The following is a 22,430-nucleotide window of genomic DNA, read 5'->3' on the forward strand; positions in this document are numbered from 1 at the left end:
GTCGGAGCCAGAGAGATGGTGCAAAATTAGTCCAGTAGAGCAGACAAGGTCCAAAATGTGACCACGGTTATGGGTAGGAAAGTTGACATGTTGAGTGAGGTTAAAGCAGGTGAGTAAATCAGTGAAGTCAGTGGTTAGCGTGGAGTCAGTGGAGTCCATGTGGATATTGAAATCACCAAGGAGGAGGATTGAGGGGGAGAGGGAACATAGCTGGGTCAGAAAGTAGGAGAAGTCAGACAGGAATGATGGGTGTGGTTTGGGAGGGCGGTAGACAACAGCCATGACTGACTGTGTGTGACCAGAGAGTTTAAAAGCCAGGTGTTCAAATGATGGAGCAGATGAGATGGAGATGAGGTTGGTCTTGATGTCTTGTCGGTGAATAACGGCAATTCCACCACCTCGGCCCTCCGAGCGTGGTTTATTGATGTAAGAATATCCATTGGGTGTGGTGAGGTTGAGCGTGTAGTAGTCCAGTGGTTGTTGCCAGGTCTCAGTGAGACAGAGAAAGTCCAGTTTATTTTCCAGGATGTAGTCGTTCAGGATGAGGCATTTGTTGTTGAGGGACCGGGTATTGAACAGGGTGAGCTTGATGTTGTTTTGTACGGCGGGTATGAATCCAGGTGATTTGGCCAGGGTTCGCAGACAGGAGGTGCGATTTTGTGCGTTGTTGTGACCAGGTGTGTTGGGACGATGAGTGGGAGTGCGCTGAGCCGACCAGAGGATGGGGATGGAGTGACCTGATTGTAAATAACAAACTTACGACCGGAGCCACGGTGAATGTACCTGGGTCGACGCAGGAGTCCATTCGATTTGATTGCAGAGATGCATGATGGGGTGGAGCGGGTTTTAAGCAGGAGAAGCCTTGCGGCGGAGTACCGCAGAGCCATGCCAGCAGGAGCGAAGGGACGAGCACGAGGCCAAGGGTGAGGAGGCGAAACAATCGTCACAACCCACGGGAGTGGGCCCGAGGAAACAGCGAAGGAGCCGAGCAGGTTAAGCCAGGAGCAGAGCCGGGACCATGCAGAGGGCAGACAGGAGCGAAGAGACGAGCACGAGGCCAAGGTTGAGGAGGCAAAGCGGCAAATGCTTCCCGCGACATTTCGCCTACTCTTCGTGAAGGACACCATGTGATCTTTAACGTCCACCGACTAATGCCGACAGGCACACATCGACGAATCACCGTGCCTGTGAAACGCCGGCTCGGGATTCAAACCCAGGTGAGACAGCCCAGGCTGCCAGCAGGTGAATGTTGCGCCAGGCACGGATGGCATACCCCCCTCTACCTTTCCATAATGTAAGAATTTTTTTTAATGATTGGATATTTTCCACCACGGATGGGTGGAAGAGTTGGAATGGCATTTTGTTGGATGGGAGGGCCATAGAACTATAACAACAATGGCGTGACAGTGGCTCGAAACGTTGCCCACAAAATGCCGTGACGTCATCCGGCATGGCGAATGCTTGGATAACTTCCGACTGGGCCACGCAAACAATAAACGGAGGAGCTTTGCATTGAAATTTCGATGAAGTAAGGTTTATTTATGTAATCGTGGAGATACAGTGAGTTATTCTGTCATTGCACTGACTTACCGATCCCTGCCTCAATGAAACAACTCGAATCGTGCAGAACGAAGAATGAGTTACTGGTGAGGACGAGTGTCGATGTGCGTCAGTGGACAGGTACAACGATGGATGAAATGACCCGGACATTGATAGAGGTATGCTAACCACCATGGAAAAGAAGAATCTGACATTTTGGGCTTTAACCCTTCGTTGGCGCAAAACCAGATGGAGGTCGTGGTCAGGGGGTATCGGCTCTTTTGCTCCGACGAAGGGTCAACGCCTGAAACGTCAGGTACTCCTTGCTTCCCACTGCGGTGGGCACACCTTGATCAATGTCCTCATGATTTCATCGACAACTAAAATCATGGCCTTCAGGAATAGGTGGGCCAACCTGCCGCGTGTTGTGACGTCACCATAGGTACAACCGGCCATACCGCTCCACCCGAATGGATCGGCCTGTGTCACTCCCGTTTTTGACCACAAGAATCCAAGTACATATGGTACATGTCACCACCATCTCATCTTCTCCCATCCAAAACCTCGACCTCTTCTACCCCCCGTTAATTCACCCCGGATCCACTTTTTTTTTCTTTTTTTAAAATCTCGACTTCTTTCTTTCCTGGAAGTTCTAGCAGTGTCCATGTGTTTTATACCTCTCCCACCTCCCCCTGTCCCCATTCCTATGCCTCCTCCCCCCAAACCCTCTCCCTCCCACAGATCTCCTGATGTCCCTGTTCTCTACTGTTGTACTTGTGTGCTTCCCTCTCTCCCCCCCATCTTGTCTCCCGCTCCCTTTATTGTATACTAGCAGAAGTACCCGGCATTGCCGGGCAGGGGAGGGGAGGGGAACGGGGTGGGAGCGAGTCCCTTGGCAAAGCGAGCGATTTTTTTTTCATAGCGTCATAGCGATTTTTTTTTTCATAGCGTCATAGCGTTCATAGCGTCATAGCGTCATCACGTGATCGCTCTGGGCGAATCAGTGCCCACCTGCTCTGATTCCGTTGATTCCGTGCGCTGAAATGCGCTGAGGTAAATATGAATAAAAAATATGGACCGTCAAACATTTTGAGTTCGGCCATGTTCGTCCCAGGCTCAATGGCCATGTCTATGTCAAATATCAAGCACGTAAGCCTCTCCGTTTAGGAGTCTATCGGTAACATTATATACACACACACACACACACACACACACACACACACACACACACACACACACACACACACACACACACACACACACACACACACACACACACACACACACACACACACACACTGTTTTATATATATAGATTTTATGTATGTTTTTTTTGTGATTGATGTTAGCTCTTACACGAGCCTCGATCTTGTATACAAAAATAAATAAAAAAGTAAACCCAAAACTCTGCACCACTGGTGTTATTATTGGCGTGTGACGAGTGCGTCGTTTTGAACCAAACACGATTGTGTCGAACTGAGAACAGTAACGCACTCAAATCCTCATTGTAAAAAAAACCCGATGAACCAGCTTTGGGATGAAGGGTCAGCGATCCAAACGTGGTGGAACAGGAAAACAAGCGTCTCCAGAGCCAAGTTCAGTCTGCGCTGGATATTCCACCGGGCGCTAATCTCGGGTTACACTCCATCCCGATAATAGAGCCAGGATTCCGCTGCACTCAGCGACATGCGTGGAGTGGTCGCCTTTCCGATTTCCTTGAAGTAATGCATACCTGAGAAATAGGACGGCAGGTGTACACTAATGTGTGTGTGTGTGTGTGTGTGCGTTTTCCCCGATAGGCTGTTTAGGCCCGCCACTTACCTGCCGGAGTATCTTCGCGCAAGGTGGCCAACCGAAGCCCTGTGCCAGTCCGTTTGCAAACCAGATTGCTGTAAACACCTGCACAGAGGAGGCGCTCGAGAACAAGATGTTCATGAGGCCCACCAGGGCAAGACCCAGAGGGAAGAGCAGGCGTGCACTCAGCTTGTCCGACAGGAGGCCGCTCACGAACTTACTGATGGCGTAGGCCAGGGCCAGGCTGCTTACGATGAGACCTACACCAGAGGAAAGTTAGCCGGTCAATCACCTTGCAAAGTAACCGGTATACATGGTTATGTTCAGGTGTGGGAGTACACCTCAATCCGTGGAACAGAGGGGAGCAAATATGGAAAAAAAAACAATGGTGTTTACCATGTTACAAGCACGTGAAGGAAGGGTCACGAGGTCGGATTACTCCAGCGGAGGTTGTGGTTGCGAGCCCTCGGCTAATGATTCACCCATAGGCCACAAAATGGAAGAGATCCACATGGTCCTGGATGCCAACAGCGATGTACAAGTATGTCTATATTATACGTTGCGATGGCCGATTCCCACCCCTCCATACACGTCACACACTCTCCTTCACTTCCCCTTCGGGGTTTTAGAGGAGGTAATTACTTTCCCATCTTCTCACTCCTCCCTCACTATATATCTATATTATAATAGCCGTAGATGATTCTGTCTGTCTGTCTGTCTATCTGTTGGGTGTCTGTCCGGGGTGTGGCTTACTCGGTTTGCAGAGTAGCTCCACCCATAGCTCCACCCATTCTGGGAGTGGCTATAAACAAATATCCACCATTTTATTAACTCGCATAGCTTTGAGTCCTGTTTTGTAGGCCCGTGGTGTCTTGCTCTCCCCCAGTTTTATTTCAAATCAAATTCGATAAATCATTTCATTTTTCACAGTCGCTAACATAGTTTTAGACTCGGTTGAAAAAAAACGGGAAGAAAATCCGATGAAAGTTGCCGTTTATAGAACGAAATGAATTCTCAAAGGCCTGTAACTTCAAGGCCATTGAGTCTCTCTCACGCCTTTATCTCCAATCTAACTCACCATATGATTTCATTTTTATCGATGGTTTTACTTTTAGACTCGGTGTCAGCAATAATTGAGAACAATCCACACACGCGGGAAAATGCAGAGATATATTTTTTAAAATCGCGTCATGGTGTATCATACACCGCCCAACATGACACCGCCGGCAATGTGTCGATATATATTAAAAATTCGCTTTTGCTTTTCCGTTATGATATATTACTATTTCGTTTGATGATAGTCGTCACAAAAACGTCAACAATGATGCCGACATATATTTCTTCGTTTTTATTTCATTCAACATATTAGCCGGAAGTAAAATATGTTTCAGGAAATTACCGAGAGATATTTCTTCGTTTTTTTTATTAGTTATGTGCGCATACACTTTAAATAGGTTTATTTGAAATCTTTAATTTTCCACAAACATTCCACACACGCGGGAAAATGCAGAGATATATTTTTTAAAATCGCGTCATGGTGTATCATACACCGCCCAACATGACACCGACGGCAATGTGTCGATATCTATTTTAAATTCGATATATCATTTCATTTTTCACAGTCGCTAACATAGTTTTAGACTCGGTTGAAAAAAAACGAGAAGAAAATCCGATGAAAGTTGCCGTTTATAGAACGAAATGAATTCTCAAATGCCTGTAACTTCAAGGCCATTGAGTCTCTCTCACGCCTTTATCTCCAATCTAACTCACCATATGATTTCATTTTTATCGATGGTTTTAGAGTCGGTGTCAGCAATAATTGAGAACATTCCACACACGCGGGAAAATGCAGATATATTTTTTAAAATCGCGTCATGGTGTATCATACACCGCCTAACATGACACCGACGGCAACGTGTCGATACATATTAAAAATTCGATATATCATTTCATTTTTCACAGTCGCTAACATAGTTTTCGACTCGGTTGAAAAAAAACGGGAAGGAAATCCAATGAAAGTTGCCGTTTATAGAACGAAATGAATTCTCAAACGCCTGTAACTTCAACTTCAAGGCCATTGAGTCTCTCTCACGCCTTTATCTCCAATCTAACTCACCATATGATTTCATTTTTATCGATGGTTTTGGACTCGGTGTCAGCAATAATTGAGAACATTCCACACACGCGGGAAAATGCAGAGATATATTTTTAAAAATCGCGTCATGGTGTATCATACACCGCCCAACATGACACCGACGGCAACGTGTCGATATATATTAAAAATTCGCTTTTGCTTTTCCGTTAAGATATATTACTTTTTCGTTTGATGACAGTCGTCACAAAAACGTCAACAATGATGCCGACATATATTTCTTCGTTTTTATTTAATTCAACATTATTAGCCGGAAGTAAAATATGTTTCAGGAAATTACCGAGAGATATTTCTTCGTTTTTTAAAATTAGTTATGTGCGAATACACTTTAAATAGGTTTATTTGAAATCTTTAATTTTCCACAATATAATTTACTTGCCATTTATCATTTGATGATTACGAGACAAATTCCTCTTGAGGATCGTGACAATTCATGCGCTGCGTGGAAACTTCTATTTCCAAAATGAATGAGACGATCGATGAAGAACGCAGACTTGAACAGGATGCAGCAAGAAAACGAATGAGACGGGCGAACGAGTCCATCGACGAACGTCAATGCAAACTTGCGGGGTCACCCGTGGGAATCCCACGGGCATGGATGTGTGTGACATTTCGACATATTGAGTTAGATGCTGCACATTCATTTTTACAAAATGGTTACTGGCAAGTCATCAGATCCAGAAATGGTGTAAAAACCACCGTTTAGAGGCCATTTTTCCCCGCAAAGCGGGGGTTGGCCTTTTCGGGGACCGTGGTAGTTGTTGTTTTTTTGTCCCCTTTTTGAAGCAATGTTTTACGGCCGGATGCCCTTCCTGACGCCAACCCTTTTTGCCGCCTTCAACGACAAACAGGGAATTACCAGTGAACTGGTACTCAATTAGCCGACCTCGGAAGGATGACAGGCTGAGTCAACCCCCCTGGCATTAATTCGGCGATCGACCGAGATTCGAACCCAGGATCCTAAGCCGGCACCCTAGCCGCTAGCCCAACACCAGAAATGGTGTCATGAACACAATTTATTTACGCACAAGCACAAAAGCAAGACGGGCCGATTTCCGATTCCGACGGGCCGACGGGCGAGACGGGCCGATTTCCGATTCCGACGGGCCGATTTGGAGCAAGAAAAAGAACGAGACGGGAGAAAAAGGAGAGAAACGAGACGGGGAAAGCCGATTGGAGAGGCGAGTGAGGCGCGATTGGAGAGGAGTGTGAGGCGCGATTGGAGAGGAGTGTGAGGCACGATTGGAGAGGAGTGTGAGGCGTGATTGGAGAGGAGTGTGAGGCACGATTGGAGAGGAGTGATTGGAGGGGAGTGTGAGGCACGATTGGAGAGGAGTGTGAGGCACGATTGGAGAGGAGTGTGAGGCGCGATTGGAGAGGAGTGTGAGGCGCGATTGGAGAGGAGTGTGAGGCGCGATTGGAGAGGCGTGTGAAGGATTGGAGAGGAGAGGAGTGTGAGGGATTGGAGAGGTGAGGGATTGGAAAGGAGAGGGATGTGAGGGTTTGGAGAGGAGAGGAGTGCTAGGTGGAGAGAGGAGAGTGTCAGGTGGAGACAGGAGAGTGTCAGGTGGAGACAGGAGAGTGTCAGGTGGAGAGGAGTGAGGGGTCACATATTATGTGAAATAACTAAATTCACACCATTTCTGGATCTGATGACTTGCCAGTAACCATTTTGTAAAAATGAATGTGCAGCATATAACTCAATATGTCGAAATGTCACACACATCCATGCCCGTGGGATTCCCACGGGTGACCCCGCTAGTATATATATATATAGGCCTACACAAGGAAAGAAAGGAGGTGGGGAGGTACAATTCCACTTCATCACCTGCAATATGCAGGTAGGCCCAGGCTGTGTGCGTAATAAAACACCAACACACCAGATGCACAATCAGGTTATTTCCAAAAATATCGACGAGGGATTTGGACGACACTGGAATTGGACACAAACCGCTCGTCTTTCTGTCGCTTTTCGGACCACGATTCACTACTTTGTCTGTCTGCAAGTCCTCTTTTTCTACAATCGTCCAATTTGTGCTGGAATCTTCTTCTTCTTCTTCTTCTTCTTTCGAATGCAACACATTGCTGTGGGTAGCATCATCTGCTTGGGCTGTGCTGCCGATCTGGTGCAATGATGTGAACTCTTTCACAAATCAAAAACAACACTATTTGTCCAAGTGGGTTGCCCTTCAACTTGAGGGAGTTTTGTTTACCTGGTTTACCTGAGACTGATATTTTGTTTACCTGGTTTATCTGTGACTGACGTTTTGTTTACCTGGTTTATCTGTGACTGACGTTTTGTTTTCAGTCGTGGAAAACCAACACACATGATAAGCATGAACATAACCTTCATAGATGAACGATTGAAATGGATTCACAAAGGAGATCAAGGAGGAGGTGGGGGAGGGGGAGGAGGAGGAGGATAAAAAATGGGGGAGGGGGGGGAGAGAGAAGAATCTCACAGGTAAACATTGAGCAATGTCTCAGCTTTTAAAACAATGAAGATGACCGCAAGTGGACGATTTCACCAAATGCTTCAGTGTTGACAGCGCGCACACCCACCAGTTAAAATTGTCAATCCCACTCCTCCCTCCAGGTCTTTAAAAGAGCTGTCCACCACCACCTCTTATCTTCCCCCATCCAAAACCTTGATCTTTTCTACCCCCATTAATACACCCAAAATCCACCTCTTTCAATCCCCAACTTCTTTCCTGAAATTTCTAGTAGTGTTCATTTGCTTTATACCGTGCACCCCTCCCTCCTCCCCAGCCCTCTCTCTTCCACAGATCTCCCGACGTCCTTGTGCTCTACTGTTGTTGTGCTTGTGTGCTTCTTCTCCTCCTCTTGTCTCCCACTCCCTTCATTGTTTTATGTCTGTGCATGTTTTCATGTTCAACGTGTTAGATCTTACACGAGCCTCGATTTTGTATGCAAAAAAAGAAAAAAAACAACCCATAACACCCTTCCATCCTAAACACACCCCAACCACATACTCCTCCATCCTATAAACATTCCCCAACCACATAATCCTCTATCCTATAAGTATACACACCACATACCATCCTACAAACACAACTGTTCCCCATGTGCAGCGCGAGACACGATCACTATTCCATCAGCACGAGGTTCTCGTTTCCCCGCAAACATCATCCATTGCACTTATTAACAATCAGCACCCAATCAGCACCCATTGCTGCTCATGCAAGTCAAACGAGTGCATGAGGATGGGAGACCCCGACAACTAAAGAGGCGATCGGTATATGGATATCCTCACCCAGATCGTCCTTCTCCATGTGCACCTCGTTCAGGAGCGACGGCAGCACGAACGCAAACGTCTTCCTGTTAAAGTAGTACAGCGTGTACCCGCAGTACATCGCCACGAAGGTAGAGATCCGGTAATACGTGTACGGGTCGTCAGCCATGGCGTCCCTACGTGTCATCGATGGAACACAGAGGCGCCGGAACAAGAGCGAAAACAAAAACTACCTCTTCGTCTTCGCTGCTGTCGCTGCGACTGACAGCTGTTTGGAATTACGTCAATACGTACGGTGGCCGGCGTGACGTCAACGCGTAAGGCAGCCAACACCAAGCGCTCTTCATTTTATTACCTCTGCCAGCGAAAGTCCACGGAGGTTGTTTTCATCCCCGTTTGTTTGTTTGTTACAAAATCGAAGATTTTTCAAGTATATTGATCAGTCGGCTTTGTTATTCTGTCTGTCAATCACCTGCAGGTCACAATTCTAAACCGATCGTCATTAAACTTTACGAGGTTGAAGGAGTCAAAACCGAGAAACCTATTGATTTTGAGGTCAAAGGTCATCTTCTTTTTTTTCCCCCATAATTTTTCATCCGGTTGTTTGGAACGTTTGATTTGCCTCGAAAGTTGCATCAGCATTTGCACATTTGGTCACTGAACTGGGAAAGCAACTGTTTTGAGGTCAAAGGCCAACTCAAGGTCAAACTTCTGAAATCACAAGATTTCATCTGGAAAATCGTCAATTTTCATCCGATTAACCTGAAAACTTAAGAGCAATTGCATCGTGTCTCACTGAATTGAAAAGCGAACTATTTTTTTTAGGTCAAAAGGTCAACTCAATGTCAAACTTCTAAAATCATCAGTTTTTATCTGAAAAAGAATAAATTTTCATTCATCTAAAATGAATGGGTCCTAAAATCCGGCTCTGCCGCTCTATCTCACCCTCTCTCTGTTCTTTTCACCCTATCTTTTGCTCAAGGTCATCTGCCAGCATCCTGGAAATCAGCTAACATTACCGCTTTACACAAAAAAGGTGCAAAAACAGATCCTTGCAACTACAGACCAATCAGCCTGCTCCCAATTAACAGCAAAGTCATGGAATCCATCATTGCTTCGGATATCAAATCCTTCCTCTTCTCCAATGGCTTCATCTCTGATCATCAATTTGGTTTCAGACCAGGTCACTCTACTCTGGACATGCTGCTTCTGCTCTCTCAACAATGGATGGAGGTCCTCAATGCCAAACAGGAAATCAGAGCTGTATCCCTTGACATATCACGTGCCTTCGATACGGTCTGGCACCCAGCTCTGCTCACCAAACTCTCCTCCTATGGTATCCATGGAAATCTCCATGCATGGCTTGCGGACTTCCTCTCTAGTCGTAGTCAACGTGTGGCCCTGAATGGATTTCTCTCATCTCCCCTTCCTGTTCAGGCTGGAGTTCCCCAGGGCAGTGTGCTGGGCCCTGTGCTTTTTCTGGTCTTCATCAATGATCTCTCCGACTCTCTGGAAAATCCTCTCTATCTCTTTGCTGATGACTCCACTCTCTGCCGCTCCATTCCTCTTCCCTCAGATCGGCAGTCTGCAGCCTCCTCACTCTCTGAAGACCTGGACAAAATCACAGACTGGTCAAACAGGTGGAACATGTCTTTCAATCCTGACAAATCTCACACTCTTACTATGTCTCTCCGAAAAGACCGACTGGACAACCCTCCCATCTACTTTCTCAACAATCCTCTCCAAGAAGTTCTGTCGCTCAAGCTTTTGGGTCTCACTATCTGCCATGATCTTTCTTGGGAAAACCACATTTCCAAGCTAGCCTCCAAAGCCAGTCGCCGACTGGGCATCCTCCGTCGTGCGAAGTCCTTCCTAGGCACACCTGAGCTCCTCACCACATACAAGGCTTTCATCCGCAGCTCCATGGAATAGTTCTCCCCTATGGGCTGGTGCTCCTGCCTCACACCTAGCTCGGCTTCACGCTGTTGAAACCAAAGCTTTCAGAATCATTGGAATCTCCCGCGATGAAGCTATCTCTGAGGGCCTTTCACTCACTCACCGCAGGCAGGTAGGTGGTCTTTGCGTCTTCTACCGACTCCTCTCCGGCCTTGCTCCCCCAGCTCTCTCTGTGCTCTGTCCCCCAAATATTCCTACAGGTCGCACAAGATCTGCCAGCAATACAACCCTCTGATGGTTAAACTGCCGAAATATCGGCTCTCTGCTCACCTTCACTCTTTCATTCCTCTTTTCTCCCGCCTCTGGAACAAACTCCCAAACTCCCTTCAATCCCACTCCTCCCTCCAGGTCTTTAAAACAGCTGTTCACCACCATCTCTTATCTTCCCCCATCCAAAACCTTGATCTTTTCTACCCCCACTAATTCACCCCAGATCCACCTTGTTTGAAATTCCAACTTCTTTCCTGGAAGTCTTGGCAGTGTCCATATGTTTTATACCTCTCCCACCCCCCCTTCCCATGCCTCCCCCCCCAAAGCCCTCTCCCTCCCATAGATCTCTCGATGTCTCCATGTCTCTCGGTCCCTGCTCCCAAATGTTGTGTTTGTGCCCTTCCCCCTCTCTCCCCATCTTGTCTACCGCTCCCGATGTTATTACCTTCGCAAAAGCGGAAGGTTATGTTTTGATCGCTGTGTATTTATTTGTATGTCTGTGTGTGTGTGTGTGTGTATGTTATTCGCATAACTCAAAAAGTATTCAACCGAATTGCATGAAATTTGGTGGGATGATTGGTTATTATACGGGACACATTTGATTAGATTTTGGGAGCAATCGGGTCAAAGGTCAAGGTCAAGGTCACGAAAAGGTCAAAATCGTATTTTTGTTGTTCTGTTCCCTACACTCCCATGCCAAGTACAGAACAGTAGCTGCGGCGAAGGTATGCGCTCTACCGAGTGCCCGTTCTAGTTTGTTTTATGTGTCGGTTTGTCTTTCTGTGTGATTAATGTTCGCTCTTTCACGAGCCTCGATCTTGTATACAAAAAATAAAGAAAAAAAAATATCTAAGACCTAAGTGACCTGAGCTTTGATTAAGATCGTCAATTTTAATCTTCATGAAATGGGCAATTTTTTGGTGGTGGTAGTTCATGTGCAGCCACCCAGCTACTGGTTGCATCATTTTCTGGGGGTGCGGCTGCCGCTGATGCAATGACTCTCTACGACCAGTCATCTGGTACTCATTTTGCCAACCTCGGAAGGATGATAGGCGGAGTCAGCCCACCTGGTGTTAACACAATGGAATGGCAGGGGCTCAAACTCAGGACCCTATAATTTTAAGCCAGCAACCTTAACCGTCAAGTAAACACCAGGCTTAATTTGATGCATCCATGGCAACATTTATTGTGGAGGAAGGGGGTGGACTTTTCATCTTGGTTGTTGGTCTGTTTGTATGTCAATCACCTACAGGTCACAATTTTAAATCGATCTTCACGAAACTTCAAATGGTAGAGCTTGGCATAAGCAAGAAGCCTATTGATTTTGAGGTCAAAAGGTCAACATAGGCAAAAGGTCAACAACTTTGTCAAGTTTCTAAAATTGTCAATTTTCATCCTATTGACTTGGAATTTAAAGAGGATTTGTATATCAGGTCAGTGAATTCAACAACCAATTGTTGTTGAGGTCAACATAGCCCAAAAGGTCAACATAGGCCAAATTTCTAAAATGGTCAATTTTCATCCGATTGACTTGAAATTTGAAGAGGATTTGCATATATGGTCACTGAATTCAACCACCAATTACATTTTAGGTCAATATAGGCCAAAGGTCAACAATTTCGGTGTAATTTCTAAAATCCTTAATTTTCATCCAATCAACTTGAAATTTGAAGAGGATTTGCATATGGTGGTTGTGCAAGAGGAAGTGTGGAGGAAATATATGGAAAGTAAGAGAACTAATGTGTTGATTCGGAGCTGTGGGGATCTGGGTATATTGAGGACAATGAGATCGATGAGTGAGGAGTGAGGATTCAGACAGAAACGAGATCCTCAACACGCAGGTTACTGCTGGCATGTCTTCAGATTGTCATGTGGTCCATCATGTGGTTACGGTTCTGGATCTTAAGCATGTACAGTTGGTAAAGACAGTCTGCATTGGTAAGTGTTCCACATAAGGTCATTCCGGAGGATCTGTGATCACCACCCTGTCCAATAAAGAAATGTTGCAGAGACTCCTGAGTGGTGCAAAGAACTCTTCAAGGTCGATTTGAAGCTGCGTGTGTCTCACCAATGTTAACAAAAAGGCAGCAAGAGTCTGGAAGGAAGTTTCCAAATGAATTGAGGTGCAGGAGAGACAACATCACTAATCCAATGTTAACTTGATCATCACTTGGACAGCAACTGCCGTTCAGGGCAACATGTGTCACCGTCACAGTTATTTGTGTCACTGAGAGCTGGACTTCAGAAGAGATCATGTGTCACTGAGATAAATGATGCAGAGATGCACGTTAGCGGTTATCAGCTTTTCAGGAGAGACCGTAAATATGTTAACGGAGGAGGTGGATGTGTTAGTTCTTTGAAGAGGTGTTTGTGTGTTGACCTTAGTTGAGGAATTGACTACTTCTCCTGGTACATAAACTCTGTGGTGTCATGTCAAGAGTGATCGTGGATGTATTGTTGCTCGGCTATGTTACAACAGCCCATTCAGTTAGACGTCTGCGAGTTGTTGTGACAAGCGGAGAATGAAGGGCAGCCTTTACTATTGCTGACTTAGCATCTGTTTGTGACTAAATATGTTTTGTTTTCACCCCCGTCTGCCTGTTTGTCTGTGAGCACGATATCTCAAGAAGTTGTGGACGGATTAGGACAAAACTTGGTGGATGAGTTGGGTAGGTGACAAGAAGAAGCCGATTCGGTTTTGGTTCAGGTCAGGATACAGATTTGACCGACACGTATCAGTGGAATACAAAAGGTGAACTTCCACAAGCCTCGATTCTGTATACAAAAAGAAAAACTTCAGCCAAGCCGAGACATGCGCTCCACCGAGTGTCATTCTAGTTGACAATGTGGAAGTGGGTGAACCATTCAGCGATTTTGAAATTGGCAGAGAGGTTACAATAATGACTCACATAACTACAGTGATCACAGGAACAGTGACTATGACGGTTTGCAGGCTCGTTTGAGAGATCTAGATTGGAATTTGTTGTTTGAATGTCTTTCACGTAGTGAGACACCTGTTGTCTTCAGTTAGATGTTAGATGAGAGAGAGAGTGTCCATCGATTTATCACAATGAGGACCAGAGTTAGATTCAAGAAGAGTCCTTGTATGACAAACAAGGTTGAGTGGGCTATGAGGAACAAGGACCACTTGTGCACAAAGCATAGGGAGGCCAAGGCTTACCAGGAAGGATGATTTACATTATGAGAGACAAAGAAAGAGTCTGTAAGGAATTGAGGAATGTTGAGAAAAAGTTAGCTGATAACGTCAAATGTAATGGGGAATCGTATCATAGTTGCATTCGGTTTAAAACCACGAGGAAGGATGGTATTAGTCCCCTGGTGGCCTAGTGGATGATGAGGGGAATATGATATCAGATGATGGTCGCTCAGCTGATATTTTCAACAATTTTTTTCATCGGTGTTTACTGTTGTGAATTGGGGGATAAGGTTCAGAATGGTTTAAGGTAGAGACTGGAGTGAGACAGAGATGTATCTTGCCTGTCGCCTAGCTTGTTGAATGTCGTATAGACTGCGTGTTTCATCGAGTTGATAGAGGAAGTGAAGTAAGGGAAGGAATCCAGATTGAAGATCAGAAATTAGGGGGCTTGGGTGTGCAGATGTGGTTTTGCTCGCAGTGACGGTTACAGGACTGCAACACTCCTCAGAAGTTATGAAAGTGAGGAATTTGGTTCAAAGGTGAGTGTTCCTCAGACAAAATGGATGATGGTGATAAATGGATAATACAGCAGTTAACAGGCCAAATTTACCTTATAGTTCAAGAGAAGCATGACATTTGGTGGAAATGTACTTTATTATATGTAGAATTACAAATGATTGGTACCCAGCATAGCAACTAATGAGAATTCCATAGAAAATGGCCACCATTTCCAAGATGGCTACCAAATGTATACCAACGAGTGAATTTACAATCTTTATGGAGTTGAGTCTGCAATTGATCTTGCACTGCAAATGCCTGCTAGTGCCCCACATGCAGCCCAGAGTTCATCGAACACAGAGGACCACAACATTCATGTCAACTGAACATACCGTTATACGAGACAGCCGACTGTTAACAGTATCAGACACATGGAGGAGCAGTATCCTGGAGTCTGCTTCCTCATGGCTGCGAGGTGTGATACCAGATTTGTCAATGGGCACAGGTGACAACTATAAAGCCTACACTACACAAAGTACTGTATAAATATAAAGGTGGGGTTACAGCTACAGCATACACGACACAAAGTAGTGTATATACAGTGCCTTCAGAAAGTATTCACACCCCTTGACTTTATCACATTTTGTTGTGTTACAGCCTGAATTTAAAATGGATTCAATTGAGATTTTTTTGTCACTGATCGACATAAATACCCCATAACGTCAAAGTGGAATTTTGTTTTTAGAAGTTTTTACAATGTAACTAAAAATGAAAAACTGAAATGTCTTGAGTCAATTAGTATTCAACCCCTTTGCTATGACACTCCCAATTGAGCTCAGGTGCATCCAATTTCCTTTTATCATGCTTGAGATGTCTCTACCACTTGATTGGAGTCCACCTGTGTACAATTCAATTGATAGGACATGGTTTATTAAGAAACACACATTTGTGGTGCTGTGCACACAGGATTCGTTTGCCAAGAAGGTAGGCCACAAGACGTTGTACAAACTGAAATGCTTTATTAACAGCTCGCACGTAAGCACTGGGCGGGCTCGACTATCGAGCCCGCATATGTCCCGAGGCCACGCCTTGCCCCCGGGCGTGGCCGGTCGGCCGAAAGGCGGGGCAAGTCCTCAGTTCCACCCTGCGCCTTGTGACGCCTTCGCTCGGGGCGTGGCCCGAGCTGCGCTTCCACGCCCGGGCGCTCGCACCACCCACTGGTGCGCGGAATTATTGCCCACTGACAATGTGTCCGCCACACGCGCCCCCCCAGAATTCCCGCGCACATGAAGGGTGAGCTTGGGGGGAAGCCGGATGACCCGGCCGAAACGCCCTCTGGCGATGCGTGCAGGGCTGGGGGGGTAGCGGGACGGCGGGGCTGGGGGGTGCCGGGGGTCTGACCGCCGGGGGGCGGCCTAGACGCGGAGGCAGAGCTGCTTGCGGGGGGTGGTCCAGATCGAGGTGGGCCGGTTTGAGGCGGTCCACGGAGATACGATCTGGAGTACCGCCGATGTCCACGGTGAAATGTTTGTCCCCGGTCTCCAGCACGCGGAAGGGCCCGTCGTACGGGGGCCGCAGCGGTGCCCGGTGGGCGTCGTGCCGGACGAAAACGTACTCCGCCGTGCGAAGCTCCGGGGTGACGTGGGAGGACGGGAAACCGTGGTGTGCCGTCGGCACTGGGGCGAACCTCCTGACGGTCTCCTGCAGGGTGGAGCGCTGTTGCGCCGCGGACCAAGGAGCCGTGGAGTTGGGGATAAATTCGCCCGGTACCCGCAGTGGTTGTCCGAAGACCAGCTCCGCCGAGGACGCACGCAGGTCGTCCTTGGGCGCCGTCCTGAGGCCCAGTAGGACCCAGGGAGCCTGTCGGCCCAGCTGCCGTCGCGGAGGCTGGCCCGGAGCGCGGCCTTCATTGAGCGATGAAAGCGCTCGCACAGGCCGTTGGCCTGGGGGTGGTAGGCCGTAGTGCGGTGCAGCTTGACGCCGAGCCCTTGCGCCACCGCTCCCCAGAGCTCCGAGGTGAACTGGCGGCCGCGGTCGGACGAGATGTCCGAGGGGGCACCGAACCGGGCAACCCACGTGGCGATGAAGGCTTGCGCGACGTCAGCCGCAGCCGTCGCCGCCAATGGCACGGCCTCCGGCCACCGGGTGGTGCGGTCCACCATGGTGAGGAGGTGGGTGAAACCCCGCGAGGGGGGCAGAGGTCCCACCAAGTCGACGTGGACGTGGTCGAACCGACGCTCGGGCACCGTAAACGGGGCCAACGGGGCCTGGGTGTGGCGGTGGACCTTTGCGCACTGGCACGCGAGGCACGTCCTGGCCCAGTCCCGGACGTTCTTCCTGAGGCCATGCCAGACAAACTTCGCCGCGACGAGCTTCTGAGAGGCCTTCGTGCCCGGGTGGGACAGGCCGTGGATGGCGTCAAAAACCGGGCGCTGCCAACCAGCGGGCACGATGGGGCGAGGCCGGCCGAGGGAGACGTCGCACAAGAGGGCAGTGCCCGTGACGTCGAACGGCACCTCGGTGACTCGGAGGCCCGTGACGGCGGTCCGCAAGGCCTGGACGTCGGGGTCGGCAGTCTGGTCCTCCGTCATCCGGGCATAGTCGATCCCGAGGTGGACCGCGTGTGCGACGGACCGGGAAAGGCAATCTGCCACCGGGTTGTCCTTAGCCGCGACGTGACGGATGTCCGTCGTGTACTCGGACACGGCAGAGAGGTGACGTGACGTTGCTGCCGGGCCGACCATGGCTCGGCGACCTTGGCCATCGCAAAAACAAGGGGCTTGTGAACGACGAAAGCCGTGAACGGGCAGCCCTCGAGCAGATGGCGGAAGTGTTGGACCGCCAGGTGGGGCCCGAGCAGCTCGCGGTCGAAGGTGCTGTAGCGGCGTTCGTGCTGGCGGAGCTGCCGGCTAAAAAACGCCAGCGGCTGCCAAGCACCACTCACCCACTGCTCGTGCACCGCGCCCACCGCGTAGTCCGACGCGTCGGTGGTGAGGGCGATTGGTGCATCGTGCGCCGGGTGCGCCAGCATGGTGGCGTTGGCCAAGGCCAACTTTGCGCCCGCAAATGCCGCGGCCATCGGCTCCGTCCAGGCGATGTCACCTTTGCCCGGCTTCCCCCGGAGGGCCTCGTGCAGGGGGCGCAGGAGCTGGGCGACGCGGGGCACGAAGCGGTGATATAAATTCACCATGCCCAGGAATTCCTGGAGCCCCTTGATCGTGCGGGGGCGCGGGAAACTCCTGACCGCCTCCACCTTGGCCGGTAAAGGGATGGCCCCGGGCCTGGTGATGCGGTGCCCCAGGAAGTCGATGGCGGTGACGCCGAAACGGCACTTCGCGGGGTTGATTATCAGGCCATGCTGGCCCAGGCGTTTGAAGAGCATGCGGAGGTGGAGCAGGTGCTCCTCCCGGGACGTGCTCGCGACTAGGATGTCGTCCAGGTAGACGTATATGAAAGGTAAGTCGCGGAAGACGCTGTCCATGAGCCGCTGGAACGCCTGGGCCGCATTTTTCAACCCAAAAGGCATCCGCAGGAACTCAAAGAGGCCGAAAGGGGTGATGACGGCCGTCTTTGGTACATCGTCCGGTTGGACGGGGACCTGGTGGTAGCCCCGGATGAGGTCCACCTTGGAGAAAACGGTCGTGTTTGCCAACCGGGCGGAAAAGTCCTGAATATGCGGGACCGGGTAGCGGTCGGGGGTGGTGGCGTCGTTGAGCCGGCGGTAGTCACCGCACGGCCGCCACCCGCCGCCGGGCTTGGGCACAATGTGCAGAGGAGAGGCCCATGTGCTGTTGGAGTGCCGTACGATGCCCAGCCGCTCCAGCGTGGCGAACTCCGCTTTCGCCACGGCGAGCTTCGTGGGGTTGAGGCGGCGCGCCCGGGCGTAGACCGGTGGTCCGACGGTGGGAATATGGTGCTCCACCCGGTGTTTGACGGCCACCACTGAAAAGGTGGGCCGCGTGAGTGCCGGGAAACTGGCGAGGAGGCGGGTAAACTCGTCCGCTGCCGGACGCGTACAGACTAACCTCGCCAGGACGGAACCACTCAGCAAGCCGCTCAGTGAGCCGCTCAGCGAGCTGCTCAACGAGCCACTCAGTGAACAAGCGAGCGAGCTGAAGGTTTCGGCCTGGACGAGACGTCGACGCTTAACGTCCACCAACAGCCCATGCGCACAAAGGATGTCCGCACCGAGCAGGGCCATTGGCACGCTGGCGGTGACGAAAGACCATTGGAAGCGCTGCCCTCCGAACCGCAGTGAGAGGCAACGCTTCCCGAATGTGCGGATGGGTGTTCCGTTGGCGGCGAGCAGGGCGGGGCCCCGGCCCGCGGCTTGCTTGTCGGACGCGGAGGCAGGGAGGACGCTTACCTGCGCTCCCGTGTCGCACAGAAAACGACGACCAGACGAGGTGTCTGTGATGAACAGGAGGCTGCCGGAATGGCCGACGCTCATGGCCGTAAGTGAGCGCGGCCCGGTCGTTTCCCAACCTGTCGAAAGAACACGGCGGGCAGCACGTTCTAGCCTTGCGGCCGAACCTGGCATGATAGTAGCACCAGGTTTGCGGTGGTGGCGGCCGCGTCGGCCGTGCCGGCGGCGGTGGTGGTGGCGGTGGCGGTAGTGGGCAGGGCGTAGCAGCGGCCACGAGGGAAGCAGGAGGCGCTGTAGCCTCCGCACCGGGATCCACTACGGCAGCACCGTACACCGACCGCGTGTCGCAGGCCGCCAAAACTTTGTCGGCCTCTCCAGCCAGGGCGCGGGGCTCCATTAATTTCGAACCGGCCAGCGCGAGCCACACCTGCACAGGTAGCTGGCGGAGGAAAAGCGCTCGGAACAGGAAATCCGGGCGCTGGTCTCCAAGAAGGGACAGCATAAAATCCATCCGAACGGACGGTCGTGTGTCGCCGAGGGCGGGAAGGTCCAGGAGGCGGTTGGCGCGTTCGACCTCCGTGAGCCCGAACGTGGCGAGGAGGAGACGTTTGAGCGCCGCGTACTTGTGGTCGCCCGGCGGGCGCCGAAGGATGGACACGACGCGGGCGGCAGTGCCGGGCCCGAGGGCGGGGACCACATGGTAGTACATGGTCTCGTCCGCCGTGATGCCCCGGAGCTGGAATTGAGCTTCGGCCTGCACAAACTAAACGTCGGCTTGCGCTTCCCAGAACTCCGGGAGTTTGACGGCGACAGCGTTGGTAGCCATGGCGTGTTCGGGGGTCAGCTACGGCTGAACCAGTCGGGGTCACCAGTGTGGTGCTGTGCACACACGATTCGTTTGCCAAGAAGGTAGGCCACAATGCGTTGTACAAACTGAAATGCTTTATTAACAGCTCACACGTAAGCACTGGGCGGGCTCGACTATCGAGCCCGCATATGTCCCGAGGCCACGCCTCGCCCCCGGGCGTGGCCGGTCGGCCGAAAGGCGGGGCAAGTCCTCAGTTCCACCCTGCGCCTTGTGACGCCTTCGCTCCGGGCGTGGCCCGAGCTGCGCTTCCACGCCCGGACGCTCACGCCACCCACTGGTGCGCGGAATTATTGCCCACTGACAATGTGTCCACCACACCTTTCTATATAAGGGTCCCCCAGTTGACAGTGCATGGCAGAGCTGAAACTCTCCCATGAAGTCCAAGGAACTGTCCATAGAACTCCAAGAAAGAAGTGAGGAGGCATATATCTGGGGAAGGGTATAAACAATTTCTAGAGTGTTGAAAGTTCCCAAGATCACAGTGAGCTCCATTATTAGGAAATGCCAAGAATAAAGCACGACCCAGACTCGTCCTGGAGCTGGCTGTCCAATCAAACCGAGCAACCGGGCAAGAAGGACATTGGTCAGGGAGGTGACCAAGAACTCAATGACCACTCAGACAGAACTACAGAGTTTCTTGGCTGAGATGAGAGAACCTGCTGGAAGGACAACAGTCTCTGCAGCCTTTCACAAATCTAGACTTGATCGGAGAGTGACCAGACAGAAGCCATTCCTGAGAAAAAGACCCACTCCTCTCTCCAGGTCTTTAAAACAGCTGTTCACCACCATCTCTTATCTTCCCCCATCCAAAACCTTGATGTTTTCTACCCCCATTAATACAAATACAAATCCACTTCTTTCAATCTCCGACTTCTTTCCTGAAATTCCTAGTAGTGTCCATTTGCTTTATGCCGTGTACCCGCCACCCCAGCTCTCTCCCTCCCACAGACCTCCCGATGTCCCTGCTCTCAAATGTTATACTTGCACGTGCTTCCCTCTCTCTCCCCATCTTGTCTTCTGCTCCCTTTAGCTTATGTATTATGTGTCAGTTTGTCTTTTTGTGATTAATGTTAGCTCTTACACAAGCCTCGATCTTATATACAAAAAAAAAAAACTCTCTGCTCACCTTCACTCCTTAATTCCTCTTTTCTCCCGCCTCTGGAACAAACTCCCTCACTCTTCAATCCCACTCCTCCCTCCAGGTCTTTAAAACAGCTGTTCACCACCATCTCTTATCTTCCCCCATCCAAAACCTTGATCTTCTCAACCCCCGTTAAAACACCCCAAATCCACCTCTTTAAATTCCCAACTTCTTTCCTGAAATTCCCAGAAGAGTTCATTTGCTTTATACCATGTACCCCTCCCTCCTCCCCAGCCCTCCCCCTTCCACAGATCTACCGATGTCCCTGTTCTCTTCTGTTGTTGTGCTTGTGTGCTTCCCTCTCTCCCCCCTCTTGTCTCCCGCTCCCTTCATTGCATGTTTTGTGTGTCTGTGCATGTTTTCATGTTCAATGTGTTAGCTCTTACACGAGCCTCGATTCTGTATACAACAAAAAAAAAAAACACAGACAGGTGGGGGTTATAGGTACAGGCAACACTACACAGCGTACTGTATAAATATTAAAGAAAGATGACAATCCTATATTTACATTTCTCTTGAACGGATCAGGTAGGTTTGGATTGGTAATTGGTAACTATGGATACAGAGGCAGGTGAAATGACATCATTGTCAAAATGATGACGTTATTGACGACTTTGCGTCCAGGAAAATTACAAAAGTGAATATATTGTAATTAAGCGTCGTTGATTGTTGTTTGTGTATCAATAACTAATTTTTGGAATAAATTGATTTCCTCACCTGAAGATCTGTCATCGTTTTGCTTGGTCCTCCGATAGACGGGCCACCCACGCGAGGATTTAGCGGGTAATGGGGGGCCACTCGGCACCCACATAGCCGAGCGGATGCCCTGTGTGGAGGATACTCAGTACCCATGATGCAGTGCGCGGGCGCCATATTGGTTGGCAAACTAAGGTAAATAACACCTCACAAAGCCAATTAAATAATTAGCTAGCGTAACCTTCCATTGAAGTAAGTGGGAATAACAAGATAAACGTGCTAGATTGTGGAGCTCCTGATGCTGTCGTTGCCAGGGAAGTGGATGCAATGAACATGGCGGCGCGCACGGCATTGTGGGATACCTCTGTAATGAAGTCGATAAACTGAAACATCGAATCAATATGGTGTTGCTAGAACGCGTCGGCATGATGATAGGCCATTACATAACCTCTTCATGAGTTAAAACATTTCCTTCTGTAACGTCGTCGTGTTCCTGAGGCTTATCGCTTTGTTTCTTTTCCCTCCCATATTTATCCTTTTTTTCAATGAAGGTGACAATGCTTCACTTCATATCTATCAAGTGAACGCCATCAACTTAGAGCTGCTTCTTTGAGCGGTGTATAAATTGTTTTGCGACGTTCAACGCAATGTTATTCGCAAAGCAAAAAAGTTGAATTTTATTTTTCCTCGTGAAGGAAAAACAGTGAGGAACGTAAATAGAATGAAAGATAAATGATCAATTACGTTTTAATTACTATTACGACTCGGCACGCCACAGGAAAAACAACAACAACAACAAC

The 22,430-nt window shown here is 49.5% G+C and overlaps 1 protein-coding gene across 2 annotated transcripts in view; it reads right to left on the minus strand.

Moving 5' to 3' along the window:
- The window catches only part of SLC37A4 (solute carrier family 37 member 4), a 35,007-nt gene extending 13,194 nt beyond the window's left edge, over positions 1–21,813 (minus strand). Inside the window, exons 1-2 of one of the 2 annotated variants that reach the window (XM_078781313.1) lie at positions 21,652–21,813; positions 3,361–3,593 (exon numbers count right to left, since the gene is read on the minus strand). In XM_078781313.1, the coding sequence (XP_078637439.1) occupies positions 3,361–3,593; positions 21,652–21,745 (327 nt within the window). In that variant the 5' untranslated portion in view covers positions 21,746–21,813. Of the gene's footprint in view, positions 1–3,360; positions 3,594–8,759; positions 9,037–21,651 lie in introns of those variants that run through there. The other variant, XM_068121859.2, reaches the window with a different exon arrangement.
- Positions 21,814–22,430: the final 617 nt, after the last annotated feature.

Source organism: Myxine glutinosa, chromosome 7 (assembly GCF_964187855.1).
Source record: "Myxine glutinosa chromosome 7, kmMyxGlut1.1, whole genome shotgun sequence".
Classification (NCBI taxonomy): domain Eukaryota; kingdom Metazoa; phylum Chordata; class Myxini; order Myxiniformes; family Myxinidae; genus Myxine; species Myxine glutinosa.